Source organism: Osmerus mordax, chromosome 21 (assembly GCF_038355195.1).
Source record: "Osmerus mordax isolate fOsmMor3 chromosome 21, fOsmMor3.pri, whole genome shotgun sequence".
Classification (NCBI taxonomy): Eukaryota; Metazoa; Chordata; class Actinopteri; order Osmeriformes; family Osmeridae; genus Osmerus; species Osmerus mordax.
This window is the reverse complement of record NC_090070.1, coordinates 5,588,792-5,605,965: the sequence shown is the minus strand read 5'-3', so window position 1 is coordinate 5,605,965 and position 17,174 is coordinate 5,588,792. Positions and strand designations below refer to the sequence as shown.

General features: G+C 43.8%; 1 protein-coding gene across 1 annotated transcript; it reads left to right on the top strand.

The window, feature by feature from the left end:
- The first annotated feature begins 10,223 nt into the window (after window positions 1-10,223).
- On the top strand, window positions 10,224-16,791 carry LOC136965373 (malate dehydrogenase, cytoplasmic-like). Its single transcript, XM_067259504.1, has 9 exons — window positions 10,224-10,355; window positions 11,157-11,255; window positions 11,476-11,572; window positions 12,444-12,619; window positions 14,426-14,548; window positions 14,743-14,919; window positions 15,609-15,722; window positions 16,092-16,181; window positions 16,341-16,791. Exons 1-9 carry the CDS (start codon window positions 10,353-10,355, stop codon window positions 16,461-16,463), a joined length of 1,002 nt encoding a protein of 333 aa, XP_067115605.1. The 5' UTR covers window positions 10,224-10,352; the 3' UTR covers window positions 16,464-16,791.
- The last annotated feature ends 383 nt before the right edge of the window (window positions 16,792-17,174 follow it).

Sequence of the window (17,174 nt, the reverse complement as noted above, 5' to 3'; positions counted from 1 at the left end):
AAGGGGGAAATGATATCTCTCCTAAACCCAAATAGTCATTTGCATTGTGGATTTTTGTGATGCCATATAATTAGTATAGGTTTTGGGGCAATGGTAACAGTCCAGTCATTGATGTGTTTACCTGCTGCTCTCAGTAATGCTTGCCAACCACCCAAATCTGAGTGGCACCTCCAGAGCCTTTGAACCTAACCTCTCCGAACGCCAGGATTAGGCCCATTCAGACTCCCTCCATTTTGAAGTAGTTGTTTTACGCCGATAAAAGCAAAGAGAGCGAGAGAGACAAAGTGAAAAAGAATGAAAAGAAACGACCAACACAAAGGAACCAAAGGCAGTATGGACACCCAGACCTGATTCGCACGTTATTAACCGACGGCCAGATCACGGAAACTGATAAACGCAAACCCAATAAACGCCCCAATCAACACTTCCCTCGGCCCTCCCTCCCTCCCCCCCACACATTCAACCAGCCAACCTCCCTGACACCTCTACCCCAGTTCCAGCTTTATTGGTCAGCAAATAATCAAAGCACTTTTTTTTTTTTCTTGTGAGGGGATTAGAAAGGCGAAGCTTAGCCCGTTGGACCAAACACTAGCGGGGAGGCCAGGGGGTCTCCTTATCAGGGCCGGGCTTCTGCAGCCAGCCTCGCTACAGGACAGATTGCTTTCATATTCCCCCGTCTGTGGCACAACAAAGGCCCAACTACGCCGCCATAATGCTCCGACTCTGATGGGACGTTAAGGGCCCCGACCCGCGCCTTTATGTATTCATTAGGATGAGCGTGAGCTGATTTCCAGCCATTCTCTCTCTCTCTCTTTTTATCCATCCATCCCCCATTAAATTAGGTTCATTTCCTCATATTCCCCTGTTCCATACAATGGGCTGGGTCGTGGCCGTGCATGTGGATGCGTAGGCTGCGGGTGTGATATGTATATTATAGCCTGATGAAGGAGACGGTTCTGTGCCTCTCAGATGCTGAGCAGGCTTGACCCCGCCCTTCACCTGGGCCGTCTACCCTCCTGTCTGTCATCGCACACTGCTGAGTGGATGTATGGAGGTGAGAGAGAGAGAGCCTCCCTGCATTTTGTTGCCCTCTAACCCCTAAACTTGTGTGGGAAAGATAGATAGAATGACGCGCTCTTTTTGGAATGACGACCCGAGCCCTCGTCCGAGGCGGTTTGTAATCAGACAGTGGAAACGGAAAAGGTTCCCAGGAAAGCACATTTTTCCATTGTGAGTAACGAGGCATATATTGTTGCATTGAAATGTCCTCGTTGTTTAAATAGTTCTTCGATGTTGGCATGATTCCACGATTGTATTCTTCTTCCGCAACGAGACATCCCTGATTGTGGCACAAGGACAACTGTGAAGGACTTGCAGTGGATTGCAATGATAAGAAGAATTGCTCAGTAGAAAGCAGTCAAGTTCCGAAAATAGTTCTGGGCCCAGGCAAGGACTTGGTTATGACTGGGATTACCTTGCTATTGGAGGGGCAGCATGGAATACAAAAGACGCTTGTGTGTTGTGAGGGGGAGTTAGACGGCAGTGTGTATTTGTATGAGCGTGTTTGCGAACAAGCAAGCTTGTGCAGGGATGTAGTGTGGGTTGGTACACGCACATGTTGTATAAGATCTTTCTGGCCTGATTGGCTCATACATGGATTGGTCCAAAAAGTTGTTGACACAAAGCTAAACTTTATTAACATAACTAAATTATTTCTCAACAATCCCCACATTTAAGAATTCAAATGGTAAGCACTAGTCTGTGGTGTACAGTGGACATTAGTGGTGTTCAGCTATGCTAAGGTAAGCAATGGTGTAGTTTGGTTAGTACAAAGGATTGCACAGAGAGTCATTGTGACTTTGAAGGGGCACCTGTTCAGGATCGGGGGACCCCAGTCGGTGTCGAGTGCCAATGTGAGTGCCAGGAACTCCCTCTAGTGGTAACTATGAATCCATGCACTCTCAAGTGAATGGATTCCTCTTGCACTCCCTCCTGTTAACTCTTCCTGTTTTTTTCTGTCCTGGGTCTTTGTGGTTCTCCACAGCCGAGTAAACAAGTCCACAAAGTGGAATACTAACTGTGCACATTTTCTTTTTAAAGCACAACGGGTATAAAGAGACATGGGGGGCAAAGTAGACACATATAGAAGCCAATACCATTGCCAATACAATATCATTGTTATTTGACTTTTATTTGATTGTTAGGCCTATTTGTCTGTCAGACTTCAGACAGGGAAAGTTAAGCGTTTATTTTAGTAATTTTTTACGACGTAAGAGTCTGTATAGTCAGACAAGTTCAAACAGTTCCTGTCCTTCTTTGACACACATCCTCAACCATTGAAAAATTATTTCTCGCTTTCTCGATATCGGAGTTTACCAATGCAAACTCAATGTTTCCTATCAAAACGAATACTGATGAGCCAAGGGGCAGACAGTACTGTAGAGTGCCCAGTCTAACTGCCAATCATCAAACAATTCTTGATGGACCTTTGGTGCATACCCCAAGGGAATGCTGGATCTTTGAACAATAATGCTACACATAAACAGTCTGACGAAGACGGATGACAAAGGCGTTTAGGTTTGATAGACAGACCTAGCCCAGGCGGATCCTTCTAGGCCACCTATGTGTGTTCTTGTTGCGTGCCTGCAGCATCATTTAGCCAACAAGCTTTGACTGACATACAAATAACCCTTATTTACCAAAATGTCCTCTATAAATGGTCTATACCTGGCACCAATGATGTATGTACTTTTTTGGTCTATAGCAGAGATATAGCTGACATCTAACCCCAATTTGCGTCACACTAATTCCTAGTTTAAAGTTACAGTGCTCTCTCTCTCTCTCTCTCTCTCTCTCTCTCTCTCTCTCTCTCTCTCTCTCTCTCTCTCCCTCTTCACCTCTCGCTGTCGCCGTGGCCCTCGGGGTAGCCGCCCATTGAGAGCGGAGAAGAAAGGCGACATAAAGGAGAGAAAGTAGAGGCTGAGGAGGAGCAGAGGGGGACACAATGCTCTCCGGAGGAGACAGTCGTGGTGGCGCAGGGCTCCCATTGAGGTTGGGGGACGGGGACAGAGTGGCGCCAGGGCTCTGGGCGGACACCGTCACAATCAGACAGACAGACAGACAGTGAGAGAGGGGGCAAGGGAGGAGGGAAAGCTAGAAGAATGTGTGTCTGAATGACAGCAATAGGTAGACATAAGCACGACGTAGTTCATAAGGTCATGTGTGTGTGCGTGCGTGCAAGCGAGTAATTCTCTGATTCAGCTCGACACATGATATCTCTAGAAGCAACCGCTTGAACCTAACTAACGCATGCCGAAGATAGCCAAAATTGCTGAATTGTTAGGTCCTTGTTGACTATCCTTGTTTACTGTGTGAACCTGTATGAAAGAGTGTACATACGCGTCTGTCATCTACAGAGTTCATTGACTGTCTACACAACCAACATGGCCACGGGGCGAAGCATGAGGTGACATGACAGTATAGGTGTGTGTGTGTGTGTGTCTGCATGTGTGTGTGTTAGAAAGACAACTGTCTAGAAATGTCATTGAGGCTGAGAACCCCTGAAGGACTGGCCTTGTCCCTCAGGAGAGAATCAGAGTTGAAGGGTTGAAAAGTTCATTCCAGAGGTAGGAGAGAAAGGTGAGGAATCCAAATATATGAAGACGACACAAAAGAGGATTAGTCAGGGCCAGGTGACAGAAGACAAAATAATAGTAGTACTAAAACCTTCCCTTCTGAGAAGTGATTCTGGTGTTAACATAGTCACTGTTTTATCTTTCTTGTGTAGGACAATACGTACATTTTTATTAATTTCCTGTAATTGTACATTTTGTGTTTGCAAAGTTTGCTGTTTCAGTTGTTGTGGAGTAGATTCACATTGTACACAATTGTACATAAATAGGTTACATTCTAGGTTAACAAAATCTGCAAGCATTTTGATACCATAGCACTATATTAAATCTTAGCTGTACCTAACTGATAGAGACCAGCATTATTTGTTGTGGGGTCCCACAAGGAAACATTTTTAGCCCTCTCCTTTTCCTTTTTTACACCATAATTGCAAAAGTCTATTCAGGATCAACAAACACTTAAATCCTTGTCTGTGACTTGCAATGTCCTTTTGGCTATGTGTGCAATGCTGGTATGTTGCTAGATAATTAAAAATCAAAGGTACACAGAACAATTTCCTAATTTAACCGGAGACTCCCGTCCACTTCTTGTTTAGTGATTAATTGACAAAATAAAAAAAATTGAGGGCATCTGCAGATTATTGTGTATTATGGTATAGTATTTACCGGTACACTATGCCATCACAGAGCAGGCCATCCTGAAGACTACAATGGAAGTAAATATTTAATTTAATTTGGGATAAATATGTGACCATTATTTTTCTTCTATATTGTCAATAGATATGCACATTTAATCCATAATGTGGACATTTTGTGACCATGAGATGTATAATAGTCTGTGTCCAAATGCTTGACCATTGCTTTTTACAGTAAACCATCAATGAAGACTGTAATAATAGACTGTAGGTTTAGCTTTACAAAACGCTTTGTACCCTCTACGAAAATGTGTTATTGATGTGCCGTAATAGTTTTTGTTCAGTAATGCTAATACAGTACCAGCAAGCTGTGTGCTTTGTAGACTGCCCTATCAAACCCCATTAATCCTATTCCCAATGTCATCTCAAGTCTGCATAATCATTGCAATATCTCCAAACTCGAGATAAAGTAACATTTAAATTCCCATCAAAGAAGATGTCATCGGATTTAGGAACATCAAATTTCCCAATGGTTGAGCAAGGTCAGAACTCACACACCATTCACAAACACACACGCTCCAACCGAAGCAACGTTCTGATTCAGTCTGACAGACCCAGAATTCCTCACATTGCTTTACTTTGTCTCAGTGCACACGGACTCTGTGTCAAAGATGCTCTGGGCTGAAGAACATCTAGTGGAAGAATCTGCTCTCCTTAGACTCTCATCCAAACCTTTAACCATTAGAGGCCATATAGACAACAAGGCTGGCTCGGCACCAGCACTTAAGGGCACTTTCTATCAGCGCCATCCCAGGCAGATGGTGGAATAAGTGTGATTGGCAGAAGAAGAGGAAGACGAGGCGACGGAGAGGATACAGTTGCCAAGGAAGGCGAGAGGGGTGGGGGTGGGAAGGGGGTTGAGGGGGGTGGGGAGGGGTTTGTGGGGCGTGACCGCTCTTAATTATCCGATAGGGTTGCCAAGCGTTGGAACGCCGACAAGGTTTTTCTTCGCCGAGTGACAGGTTGCCAGCTCGGTTGAGGAGCCAGTGAGGTGCTCGTTGGGGTTTCAGATGACAACTGCTAAGTGACTAATGCTTTTCTGGAAAAATGGGCGTGGACGGCCTTCGATGCCATCCTAATAAAACATGCCACAAATGGATCACCCTCAAGTGCTCAGGACATACAATAGAAACTTGCAGTGAGGCAATACTATAACCAGGACCAAGGTGGTAGAGCGTATCTGCTTGTCAAGGTTGCCTATCAGACCATCTGAATGTCCCCACACTTTTAATCCTTGGTTTAGATTTGTTTCCCAGATCCACTCTCCAAATCCCCCTCGGAATGTTTCCATGTTCTTGTTACTCTCGCAGAGATATGGATCGACTGTTGCGGTAATGGCAATGGCCGCTGACTACTTCACAGTCACCCAATGGAGACAGCAGACAAAGCCAGCCGCCTCCATGTTGCATAAGAGTTTCTGCAGCCATGGTGTGACTATCTGGGGAGGCACCGAAATGGCGGACCCGTGTTGGGTTGATAGGGGCGGCGGTGAAGACATTGACTGTCCTGTCCTGGCAGTTATTATGGAACTGCTATCTGTGTTACTCAGGGGTGGAGATAACCGGCCATCTCAGGTGAGATCACCGACGCCACAGTTCAAACCAGAGTCAAGAGAAACTCCCATAATGCACCATGTCTTAACAGTACCTAACACTACACCCAAAGCTCTTACCCAGGGTAACTGTCTCTGTTGATACAATCGCCATCCTTCTCTGTTGTCTGGCATATCTTTTTGGCATTGTTGTGGCGTTTAGAGGCCCAAAAATATTCTTAATCCCCACATGAAAAGGCATGTAAGACATAACAAACAACTGTCAAAAGAAGAATTAGCCGCCAGTTGCACCCGTAAACTGTCCTAGTTTGGTTTGACTTTGGTAAACGTCTTGTTTGTCCATATAAGTTCAACTGTCGAGCAATGAAAGCTTGAGCTAATATCCAGTGCAGCGGTCAGAAAACCACATTCCTCACATTCCACCCCTGCTCTGTCAGCTTAAGCTTGCTGCTGAAAGACTTCTTCACTGAGTGGTGTAATTACCGCCAGTGGAGGCCACAGGAAATTGTTACTTCACAAACGTGTTTTTTCTTTAAGGTGCATGAGCGTATCTGTGTGTAGGTAAATGTATTTGTGCATTATATTTACTTGCGTATGTCAGAAATCCTGTGTATCTGTTTGTGCATTGCTGTGTGTGTGTGTATGTGTGCGTGTGTGTGGATATGTGCGTGAGTGAATGGGAGGTTACAACTGAGGCCACAGTTCTCCTCGGGCTTGTCTCATTGACTGACAGGTCAAACCGGGGTTTTAGAGGGCAGACAATACAGGGAGTAATGAGAGATGTGGTAAACAAGCCAGGCCATGCCTCTATCGTCGTTCTACAGGTAACATGACTTGTCAGTCATTTTGAAATGGTGCTTTGTTAACACATCAGCTGCCAACACTGGAGAGGAGGCCAAGGAGGAAAAACCCACTCATTAAAAACAACTCACAATTAATATTTCCGCCATATTGATGAGTGATTGGAGTGGTTTTCTGTCTATGAATAGGCCTGAGTGTGTGTTTGTGTGTGTTTGTGTTTGTGTGTGTATTACACACACATTGACTGACTGACTGACTGACTGATGGTTGGCAGGTTGAAACCCGCTGAGCAAACTACTCAAGGCTGCCTAATCATGCATTGTCAGGGCAAATAATGACTGTGGAAGGAATGCCAAAATTCACCTTCCAGTCAAGAGTCACAGTCAACCCCATGTGAATTCAGACATAACAAGTAAAGACATGCTGATTATGTCAGCTGCATTTCCTTTGCATCATATGACCTAAATGTCTTCACTTTGTTGTTGGAAGATAAAATATGTCAGGATAGTTTACAGGTAAGAGTGGATTCACGTGCGTTTTGTCATCCGAAATATTCTCAATTTTGATAAAAGCGAACTTTTCCAGAATGGCCTTGACAGATGAGTTCTTGGCTCGTCACTTAATCACCATTTACAGCTGTTTCAGGGTGATCAACGTTTTATCATGCAAGTAGCGCCCTCTGCTGGTACACTGTTAAAATCGAGCGGCTGACTGACGGGTGATCAGACCAGCTGTCTGGTTTCAGATCATGCTTCGATTCTCAATCTGACATCATTCATGTGAAGTATACCTAGTCATTTTTCTATGTACACTGATCATACTAAATAACCACATTGACTAACGAGCACCCATGAGTTAGATAGAAAACGCTGAACAGTACAACAGTATCAACAACAATTCTGTAATGAACGGATTGTGATCTGACGGCATAGGCGGAAATCCCGGGGGGGGACAGGGGCGACACGACCCCCCCCCCCATCCTGGGAAAAATATGATTTGTCCCCTCCATTAAATCACTGTAAACATAAGGACATTTAAATAATATGAATGATATACATTTAACATATTACAATGTAGGCTATGTGTTACAGCAGTAATTTTGGTCTCGCCCTCAGGAATTGCTCTTGAGAAAATGTCATATAATTGTCCCCCCCAAAATTGACACCAGATTTTCTCCACTGTCTGACCGAAATCAGTGTGTGTCGACATAAAACATTTGGCGCATCGTACATGCATGATTAGGCTTACTGCAACTGCAATGTTACATGCCATCATCATGTCCTCATGTGACTCATACACTGCTTACGGGTGTAGCGATGTCACCAAACATGTCTCCCACCACATGTCCAGTCTTGGTTACTACATTGTATGTGCTATGATCAATCACCACAAGATTACAGTGCGGTCAATCTATTTCTGTACACTAAAGCTTATTATCAGACTAGACTGACTCCCCGACTAGGGTGACTCCCCGGGTGAGAGTGATCGAGACCGGATGCAGGTATAACTGCATAGCGCTGATCGTTTTCTGTCCTCGGGGCTCACGTTTCTTGACGTTGTCGCACCGTTTTCACGGTACCCGAGTCTCTGACTTGCCTGGCTGGCTACCCTCAACTCTATTCGACTGAACTCATAACACAGGACGAGCAACACAAGTCCTCACAATGTTAACTTTGTTGACAGGAATGTATTTGGTGGTGCAAGCGGCGTCATCGCAGGTAAGACTGTCCTCCTTGACTACTCGAGCATAGACCTGTCTGAAAGTCAACATGTCATGCATTGTTTTCTTTTTGTTAACACTTGGAACTTAACATTTTATAACGCATTATTTCGACACTTTGTTAGATTACATTTGCATTCGAATGCATATTGCGTAGATTAAAATACATATATCACAGTCGGCATTTAAGGTATCAAGCTCTAAGCCCTCTGATTCATTATGTATACGGACGTCCATAGCGGAGCAGTGTGACCTTATCATCATTAATTCATGGTCTACCCCAACTGGTCGGATAGTGTTTGGTTGAGGACAGGGGTGCCTATTGCAGATTAGCACCATGGACAGCTCCGTGCACCCTAGGGGTGCAACCACAAGGGGGGAGTCAACTGTTTTTGCTCCCCAGATATGCATAATGTTAAGGCATGGTAACAAAGTTTGGCATAAATGCAATTCTGTGACAGCATTCCATGACTCCTAGACATGGACTTAATTTATTAAAAACATACGTACACCACCTAAAGAGAGAGTGTGCTTGAACATCCACTAAGACTTTATTTAGATTTTAAAAACGTTTACTAGTTTGTTTCCAATTTATAAGAGTGCATTCCACCTTTTCTTATCTCAATCAGCTATGTGTAAAAGGTGGGCAACAAGCATCTCTTCCTAACATGGAATAAATGTTGCAGTAAGTAGACTGTATTGTGAGACTATTTCTGTTAAGGTCACTTATTGCACATTGCAAGAACCAATGTATGATGTATGATTTGTATGACAGAAAACCACTCCAATCACAATGTATGATTGTAAGAACCAATGTATGAACAATGATTTGGCATCTTCAGTGGAAATGTTTTAGGGAGGATTAATCAAATAAAGTTTTATTTGTATAGCCCTTTTTAAACGAAAAGAGAGCTTTACATACACCCATAGAACTGCATATAAACCTAGACCTTCAAAGAAGACAAGGACAAACTCAGAGAGAAAAATTGAAGAAACCTTTGGTGCAATGAGGGATCCCCTCCTCCAGAGACGGTTGGTGACACAGAGTGGTGCAGACCATAGACTGGACACAATTATGCAGCCCAGAGCAGAGATGAAAGTTAAATTTACAAATGGATGGTGAAACAGATATCAAGAGTTCTGAGCATTTCAGCCCCCCGCATTGGCGCAAGACAGTTTAGGCAGTGGTCCGCCATAGGGCTGGAAAGCACATGAACAGCACAACACCACAGGTCGACAAGGTATGGGCAGAAAAGGACTGGGAACTCTGCTTGGTCCATCATAGGAGACTTTGGAGACCAGGTCCAATGTTGGCAGACTGGCGACCTGGCAGATGTGTACAGCTCAACCTGGGGGGTGGGGGAACAAATACCAGTTACAGTAACAATGAGGGTGAGGTCACCACTAATGGCATTCTAATTTTGTATCTGTTCTTAGTTGGATTGTTATTGATTAGATGGAATATAGTAGGTCTATCCTACTGAAAACCCCTATCTTTACATGTTAATGCCGCTTTCTTTGTGGCTGATCAAAAGGTTGTGTTAAATATATTTTCCCTCTAACTAAACAGGCTATGAGTAACCAATTTGTGGGGTGATATTTTATGCTGGTTGAACAACCCTAAGCGTCAGTAAAGGATGCATATTAAGATTTTGAACGATGCCCTTTTCTTTTTTTTCAGTTTTTAGAACCTTCTTCCATAGATGGTAACATTGGGCGTGGTTAAGCGACAGCGCTGAAGCGGGTCTTTATGGGCAATGTGTTCTATTTCTCGAGTAGGGTGGATAAAAAGACCAGCATTTGTAAGTATTCAACTACAGATCCCAGGCTAGGCTAACATCCAGTGCTGCTCTCGCACGATATTTCAAGGCAAGCACAGAGGTGACCCTTCTGTCTAGTCCGAAGAGGGAGAGTAGTTTCTGTTGTCGTGGAAGATCTTCTGTCTTAAGCTAAATATGGTAAGATGGATGCATTAATGATGTTTGTTTTAAAGGTGTATTCAGCGGGCCAAATAAACATGAGTGGCAATTCACGAAAGTATTGTTCCTTTGTGTCTACCAATTTGCTGTTTTTAGTTTATGTTTGACATTGGAAAGAGCGCAGCTAGCTTGCTAGAATAATCGCTTTACTGTACCGGTTTTTATTGAAGTTATGTGGCTTCCTAGTAGTAGCACTACCCTTCATACATTTTTGAAGGCCAGATATTTGCCTTTGGTCCAGCTATATTCGAAGGAACTAACGATGCTAGTTGACTGCGTAGTGAGAATTCAAAGGTGAAGTGATGGTTGAATCTATCAGCAGTTATAGCTTTTCACATAAAAAATAACCGATTATGTTTCCACTGTTTCACACTTGCGTGTACATCGTTTTTACGGTTGTCACCTTTGTTAGCTACAAACAATGAACAGTGGCGCGTGGCATGCGCTACAGATTGCATCGTCATCTTTGATACATGAATTCATTCAAGTTGCATGGACTATCGAGGATTAACTAGCTAATAAAAATAAAAACTACAATTTAAATGCTACACCCATTATATTAATATATTTACAATGCAGGGGAGTGATAATGCTGTTGTAGGCTAATGCACCATTGTGCTAAGTGCAACTGTCGACCAGTTTGGGTGTTAAAATTTTAATCAACAAAGCGGTCTGATGCAGTTACTGCCGCTTCATTTGCTAGTTCCAGCAATGTAGGTCAACACTGCAGTGTATGACATTCGGATGGTGCAATTTCCTTCCAATGTACTTTTTTTGCAGGCCGACCCAATCCGTGTTCTGGTGACTGGCGCTGCAGGACAGATTGCCTACTCTCTTCTGTACAGTATTGCCAAGGGAGATGTCTTCGGCAAGGACCAGGTAAGCTTGATTTACAGTTATATAAACCGCTAGCACACACTGCAAGCAAACCAGATTTCCTCCAGAAACTAAGCAGATGGATGTTGTAATATGTATGCTATAACTTTGTTACATAAGAACGTGCCTGAATAATACATGGATGCATTTGCTGCCCAACACTGGGGGGATAGATAAACTTCCATTGCACAGTCATCACTGGTTTTGCATCATCGATCCCTAGCCTATCATCCTGGTCCTGTTGGACATCCCTCCCATGTTGCCAGTCCTGGAGGGGGTTGTGATGGAGCTGCAGGACTGTGCTCTCCCCCTTCTGAAGGGTGAGTTGTGTGTGTGTGTAACTCTGTTCTAGTTTGTTGAGTGAGAACATATGCATTTCTTAAACATGGAACATAAAGTTCAGGGTTTTTTTGGGGGGGGGGCATGATTTATCTGTAGTGGATCATCTCACCCCATCTGTACTATATTTAAAATGCTTTGGATGGAGTGAAAGTGTGGGAGTGTCGGCAAGAAGGTCTCCTATTGGTCTATTTTCAAGGCCCTTTAGGAATTTCCAACCAATGCTGGAAGTGGTGGGACAACAATAGGAGGGGCGGTGTTTTCCTGGCATCACTTGCACCAATGAGTAGCAACCGACTGAAGTTCATTCTGATAATAAAATAAAAAAATTGACCATAGTTCCAACATCACTTATCAACTAAATCTACTGAACTGAGTGTGTAAGGTAACAACACACTGAATTCCCCTGATACTAGTATGCCTTACATAGGCCTACAGTGGAATATTGCCTTAACATGGCTTCCTGCCAAGAGAGTTTCCATCTCATTAATTCACCTCCATGATTATACTGCATTTAGATTACCATTAGGCTCAATGGAGGTAACCTTCAAAATGTATATTCTGCCTTAACTAAAGCATGACTCTATTCTCTATTCAGTCTTAAATGACTGTCTTTCTAGTCAACTCGTTGTGTAAATAGGTTGTAATGTAATATGTTAAGAATGGCATTGTCAACATACTCAAGAGTCTCATATACACCCCTCATCCTTCCTTTAGAGGGTTATGGGAGTAGAAGGGCAATGCGTGTCAAGGGCAATGCGTGTCAAATATAATGCAGGACTTGTCAATACAACTCATAGATCGAAAATCTGACAAGTTTTCCCTTCTTCCGCACCCCACCTTTCCCCACAGAGGTCATCCCCACCGACAAGGTGGAGGTGGGCTTCAAGGACCTGGACGCCGCCATCTTGGTGGGTTCCATGCCCAGGAAGGAGGGCATGGAGAGGAAGGATCTCCTCAAGGCCAACGTAGCCATCTTTAAGACCCAGGGAGCCGCCCTGGAGAAGTATGCCAAGAAGACTGTCAAGGTGACCGCCTGTCTGCCTCTTGTCTTGTCTGTGTGCCCAGACGCTACTGCAGCATTGCGGCCACTGCACCGGTGTTTTGCTGAGACAGTCAATAAATATTCGAAGGACATGAAGGCACAACAGTACCACAAAGAACAGGTTTAGCCGGAAGCTATGGTTTCCAAAGGCCTTAAGGGATAATTGAAGCATTTTAGTGAGGCTAAAGGTTTCTTGATCTTTTCTTGCTTTTAAGGTCAGGGCTTGGTTGGAATCTGAGATTTTTTACGAGTTTAGTGCTGAGAATACATCCAGAGGAAGTGAAACTGATTCCACATCTCTCCTAAGATGACCATAAAGTATGAACAGCTTTGGCTGCTTTTCTGAACCAAATTGACATGGTTCAAGATTTGGTTCCAGGCTTTTTCATGTTACAATGCACACCTGTCCACTAGCAAACATATTGAGGCAGATTTTCCCTCATAGCAGAACTGTAAGCTAGTGAGTAACGGCTAGATTGCAAAGCCGGGGATCAAAGTTTGTCAATGTGTCGTGTGTACATACTTTCAGTTGTGTCACATGGTCTTCCACACAACCCTACGTCACGTGACAAACGAGGCTTCCCCTCCACCTTCTCTGAGGCTGAGGATAGACATTTGCCTTTTAGGAATGTTTCAAAGACGGCTAAGAGAACCTAGACAACCAATGTCTGTTCTAAGTGCTTATGGTGCCAAGTCTCCTTGGCACAGGGGCATGGTGTGCGATTGTTGGAGACACAGCCAGACATTGACCTAGAAATCCATTTTAAATTGATCTCATGCTTGACCTTGATTTATAGCGGAATGTGGTCTGTCTATGTGACGGCTATTTTAAAGGCAGGATCTATCAGGAAAACATGATTTTCCATGGCAATTTTATTGCGATATTTTCTTTATAAAACAAATATCACAAATAATAACTACTTACTAATCGAACGGTCAAGGTTAGTAAGTTGTTTATTATATGGCATTTTTAGCTCTTTTCATTTTGTAAATGGTAATTGTAAATAGAAAACATGTCGTTTTGTTCAGCTGTAAAGTCTTCTCACGGTGTGTTTCAGGTGTTGCCTAGCAACCAATCTGAAATCTGAGCAACCAAACCTAGCAATCTGCCTAGCGCTTTTCATTTTTCTCTGTGTTCACACTTTCCGCTATTTTAGAAAGTTAAGAATTTCACATTTACATTTAGTCATTTAGCAGACGCTCTTATCCAGAGCGACTTGCAGTAAGTACAGGGACATTCTCCCCGAGGCAAGTAGGGTGAAGTTCCTTGCCCAAGGACACAACTCAATTGCACGGCCGGGAATCGAACCAACAACCTTCTGATTAGCCAGACTCCCTAACCACTCAGCAATCTGACCCCCCTATTTCCTCGTCGCTGTTGATTTCTTCATTGTCATCTGGATAGTAAAACTCCTCGATATCGCTCATTTTGAAGATGACGTCAGAGGGCAATAAGTATCTGTATCAGACCGCAGACCGGCGAGGAGGTCAATACGCGGCTGGCATGACTGCCCATTAGCCAATCAGAACGCTCGTACTGTCGTTGCCATATAAAAATTCACAGTTACTCTCTATGACGTGTGGATAAACCAGTGTACCTTGTGCAGTCTAAATCTACACGGTGTACAAGATTATATGGCTCTAAATCTGGTTTGTTTGTCAAGATATTGTATCTGCTGTCTTCCATGATAAGAGGACATAGATGCTGTTGTGAAAGAAAGGTTTCCTCAGTCTCTCCCTCAAACCTCTGCCCCTCCTCCCCTCCATCCCTCCCCTTGCTCTCTCTCAGGTCCTGGTGGTGGGGAACCCAGCCAACACCAACTGCCTGGTTGCCTCCAAGTCTGCTCCCTCCATTCCCAAGGAGAACTTCTCCTGCCTTACCCGCCTGGACCACAACAGGGCCACTTCCCAGGTACAGATGGGTCAGGAACACACACACTGTGATTCATGCCTGTTTTCTTCATGGAAAATGTAAATACATTTAAGGACAGTTTAATGTATGTCGGTTAAAAAATACAAATCAAGTGAAAAAGAATTCAAGTGAAAAAAAAAAAGGTCTCAACCGGGCCAGTCAGGTATAACAGTTGCACATCTCCCTGCCTGTAGGTGGCGATGCGCTGCAGTGTGTCTGCTGACAAGGTGAAGAACGTCATCATCTGGGGAAACCACTCCTCCACCCAGTACCCCGATGTCCACCATGCTAAAGTCAACGTCCATGGCAAGGAGGTGTCCGCCTTTGACGCGGTCAATGACGACAGTTGGCTGAAGGGAGACTTCATCTCGGTGAGTTTCACATCATTGACTGGCCTAGTTTGCCTGGTTAGGTCTGGTTCTGGCTAGACAAGACCACTGGGTACATGGGGAAAATGCACTACCTATCTCAAGCATCACAGTATTCTTTGTGGTCTAACAGTATCTGATGATCAAAACAAGTCCGTTCTACTGAAATACTTTAGAACTATGCACCTTTGAATCTTGGTCTTCTACTGTACATTCTATATGAACAATTTGTACATCACTTTGGAGAATTGCATCTGCTAAATGAATAAGATGCAAACAATTTCAATGTTTAACCGGTGCAATGAGGTCCTGTAGGTGACATGTTGATGTTTTCATCAGAGACATGCGTATCTTATCACTCGCATGTTTACTTTTGCCTCATCACTCGTCTTTTTATCTGAACTTTGAGCTTTCGCTGTGACGGGAGGTCTCAGTGAGCGTTTGTGGTCCAGGGCCATGTTCTCTTTGTAGTTTGTAAACGATGGGAGTTACTGATACGCTTTCTCTCTTATCTTCTCTCTATCCTGTCCCTTTTGTTGTTTGTTGTCTCCCCTCGTTTCTTCCCCCCCCCCCCCCCCTCCTCTGGCTTTCTTCGCACCCTATTCACATCCTCCTTCCCCTCCGTTTCTCCCTTTATTCCCCCCCCCCCCTTTTCACTCCATGTTTTCTCCTCCTCCTCTCCTGGGCTGCAGACAGTGCAGCTGCGCGGCGCCGCCGTCATCAAGGCCAGGAAGCTCTCCAGCGCCATGTCTGCGGCCAAGGCCATCTGTGACCACATGAGGGACATCTGGTTTGGCACTCGTGAGGTCAGTCAGGGGGCCGGGTTGAGGGTTGGGGTTGGAAGTTTGGGTAGAGTGGTTGAGTTGGGGTAAAGGCAGGTGGTGTGATAGAATTTTGGTATAACAAAGATCAGAATCGAACACACCCACCGCAAAAAAGAACCAATCTGCGATTGTTTAAAATCAGGTCCTCTTCCACCGTGTTTTGAAAATATGAATTGTGGTTATAAGAAGATATTTAATTTACTTAAATATAAGTATACTTAAACAGTTTAAACGGTTGTTTTGTTATAGTTTTTACAACATAAATCGTATTGTTTGTGATGCCGAAATGGAATTCTATTGAATTTTCATCAGCGGAATGAACAGTTTTCTGATGTAAATAACTGTCAACAGGGCGAGTTCATCTCAATGGGAGTGTATGCTGGTGGAAACTCCTACGGAATCCCTGAAGATCTCATTTACTCATTCCCGATCCACATCAAGGTAGGGTTCAAATGACTGTGCGATGAAGTAGTGCGAATGAAATGTATAGTGCCAAATCTTTATAAGCTGAAAACTGTTTAATGTCTGCAACCACAACCTACCAGGAATTGATTATTTTAATATTTCCCCTCTTCGACCCTTCCGTCCTCTTCTCCACAGAACAAGAGCTGGACAGTGGAGGATGGGCTGCCCATCAACGACTTCTCCCGCGCCAAGATGGATGCCACCGCCGCCGAGCTGGTGGAGGAGAGAGACACCGCCCTGTCCTTCCTGTCCCAGTGACTGGCACCACCCGAAGACACGCAGCAGCAGCACTTAGACACAGAGAAACCTCCTGACTCGCGGCTGTAAAAAAACAAAAAAAACACCTCATCGTCCTTCCACTATTGCGTCCGTTACACGCCTCTTGTGTGTTTTCCTCCTCAGTATGTATGTGTGTGTTTGTGTGTGGTCCAACAGTTAGAGATAAACTCATGTAATTACTACATTCGAAACTTGGCTTTGTCGGAAGACACTGGAAGAATGTCCTTTCGGTAGATGATAACGCACAATAGTTGTCCAGAACGTGTATTGGAGCGTGCTATCCAACAATAAAACAAAGACAAAACTTGCTGTGGTTAGTGGTGGATCATTGATGCAGTGTCTTTAAACTTCAGTCTTCAAGCTTTTACTGTAAGTGGTCTTACGTTTTAGCTATTGAAACAATCAACTACTGTAGTCAACAATAAATGCAAATGTTCCTACTATTGGTAATAAATTACCTATATCCATCTATCTACACGAAGACAAGAAACTCACATGTAGTTGTGAATAATTTAGAGCAATATATGTTGATCATTTAGTGTTCAAGCCCCTGAGATTTCTGCATTTTGTCTACTAATTGAGTGTCAGCATATTCTGTAGAGTGACCTTAACAAGCCACTTGAAATGAAAAATATTTTTTCCCTTTGAATTTGTAATTTCCCTTTTGGTAGGTATTATATTTAGTATTTA

Excerpts from the sequence above, each read along its gene's own strand:
- LOC136965373 (XM_067259504.1), top strand. Across the intron at positions 14,920-15,608 it reads TGAAGGGAGACTTCATCTCG|ACAGTGCAGCTGCGCGGCGC; the intron begins GTGAGTTTCACA and ends CCTGGGCTGCAG. Across the intron at positions 15,723-16,091 it reads TCTGGTTTGGCACTCGTGAG|GGCGAGTTCATCTCAATGGG; the intron begins GTCAGTCAGGGG and ends AACTGTCAACAG.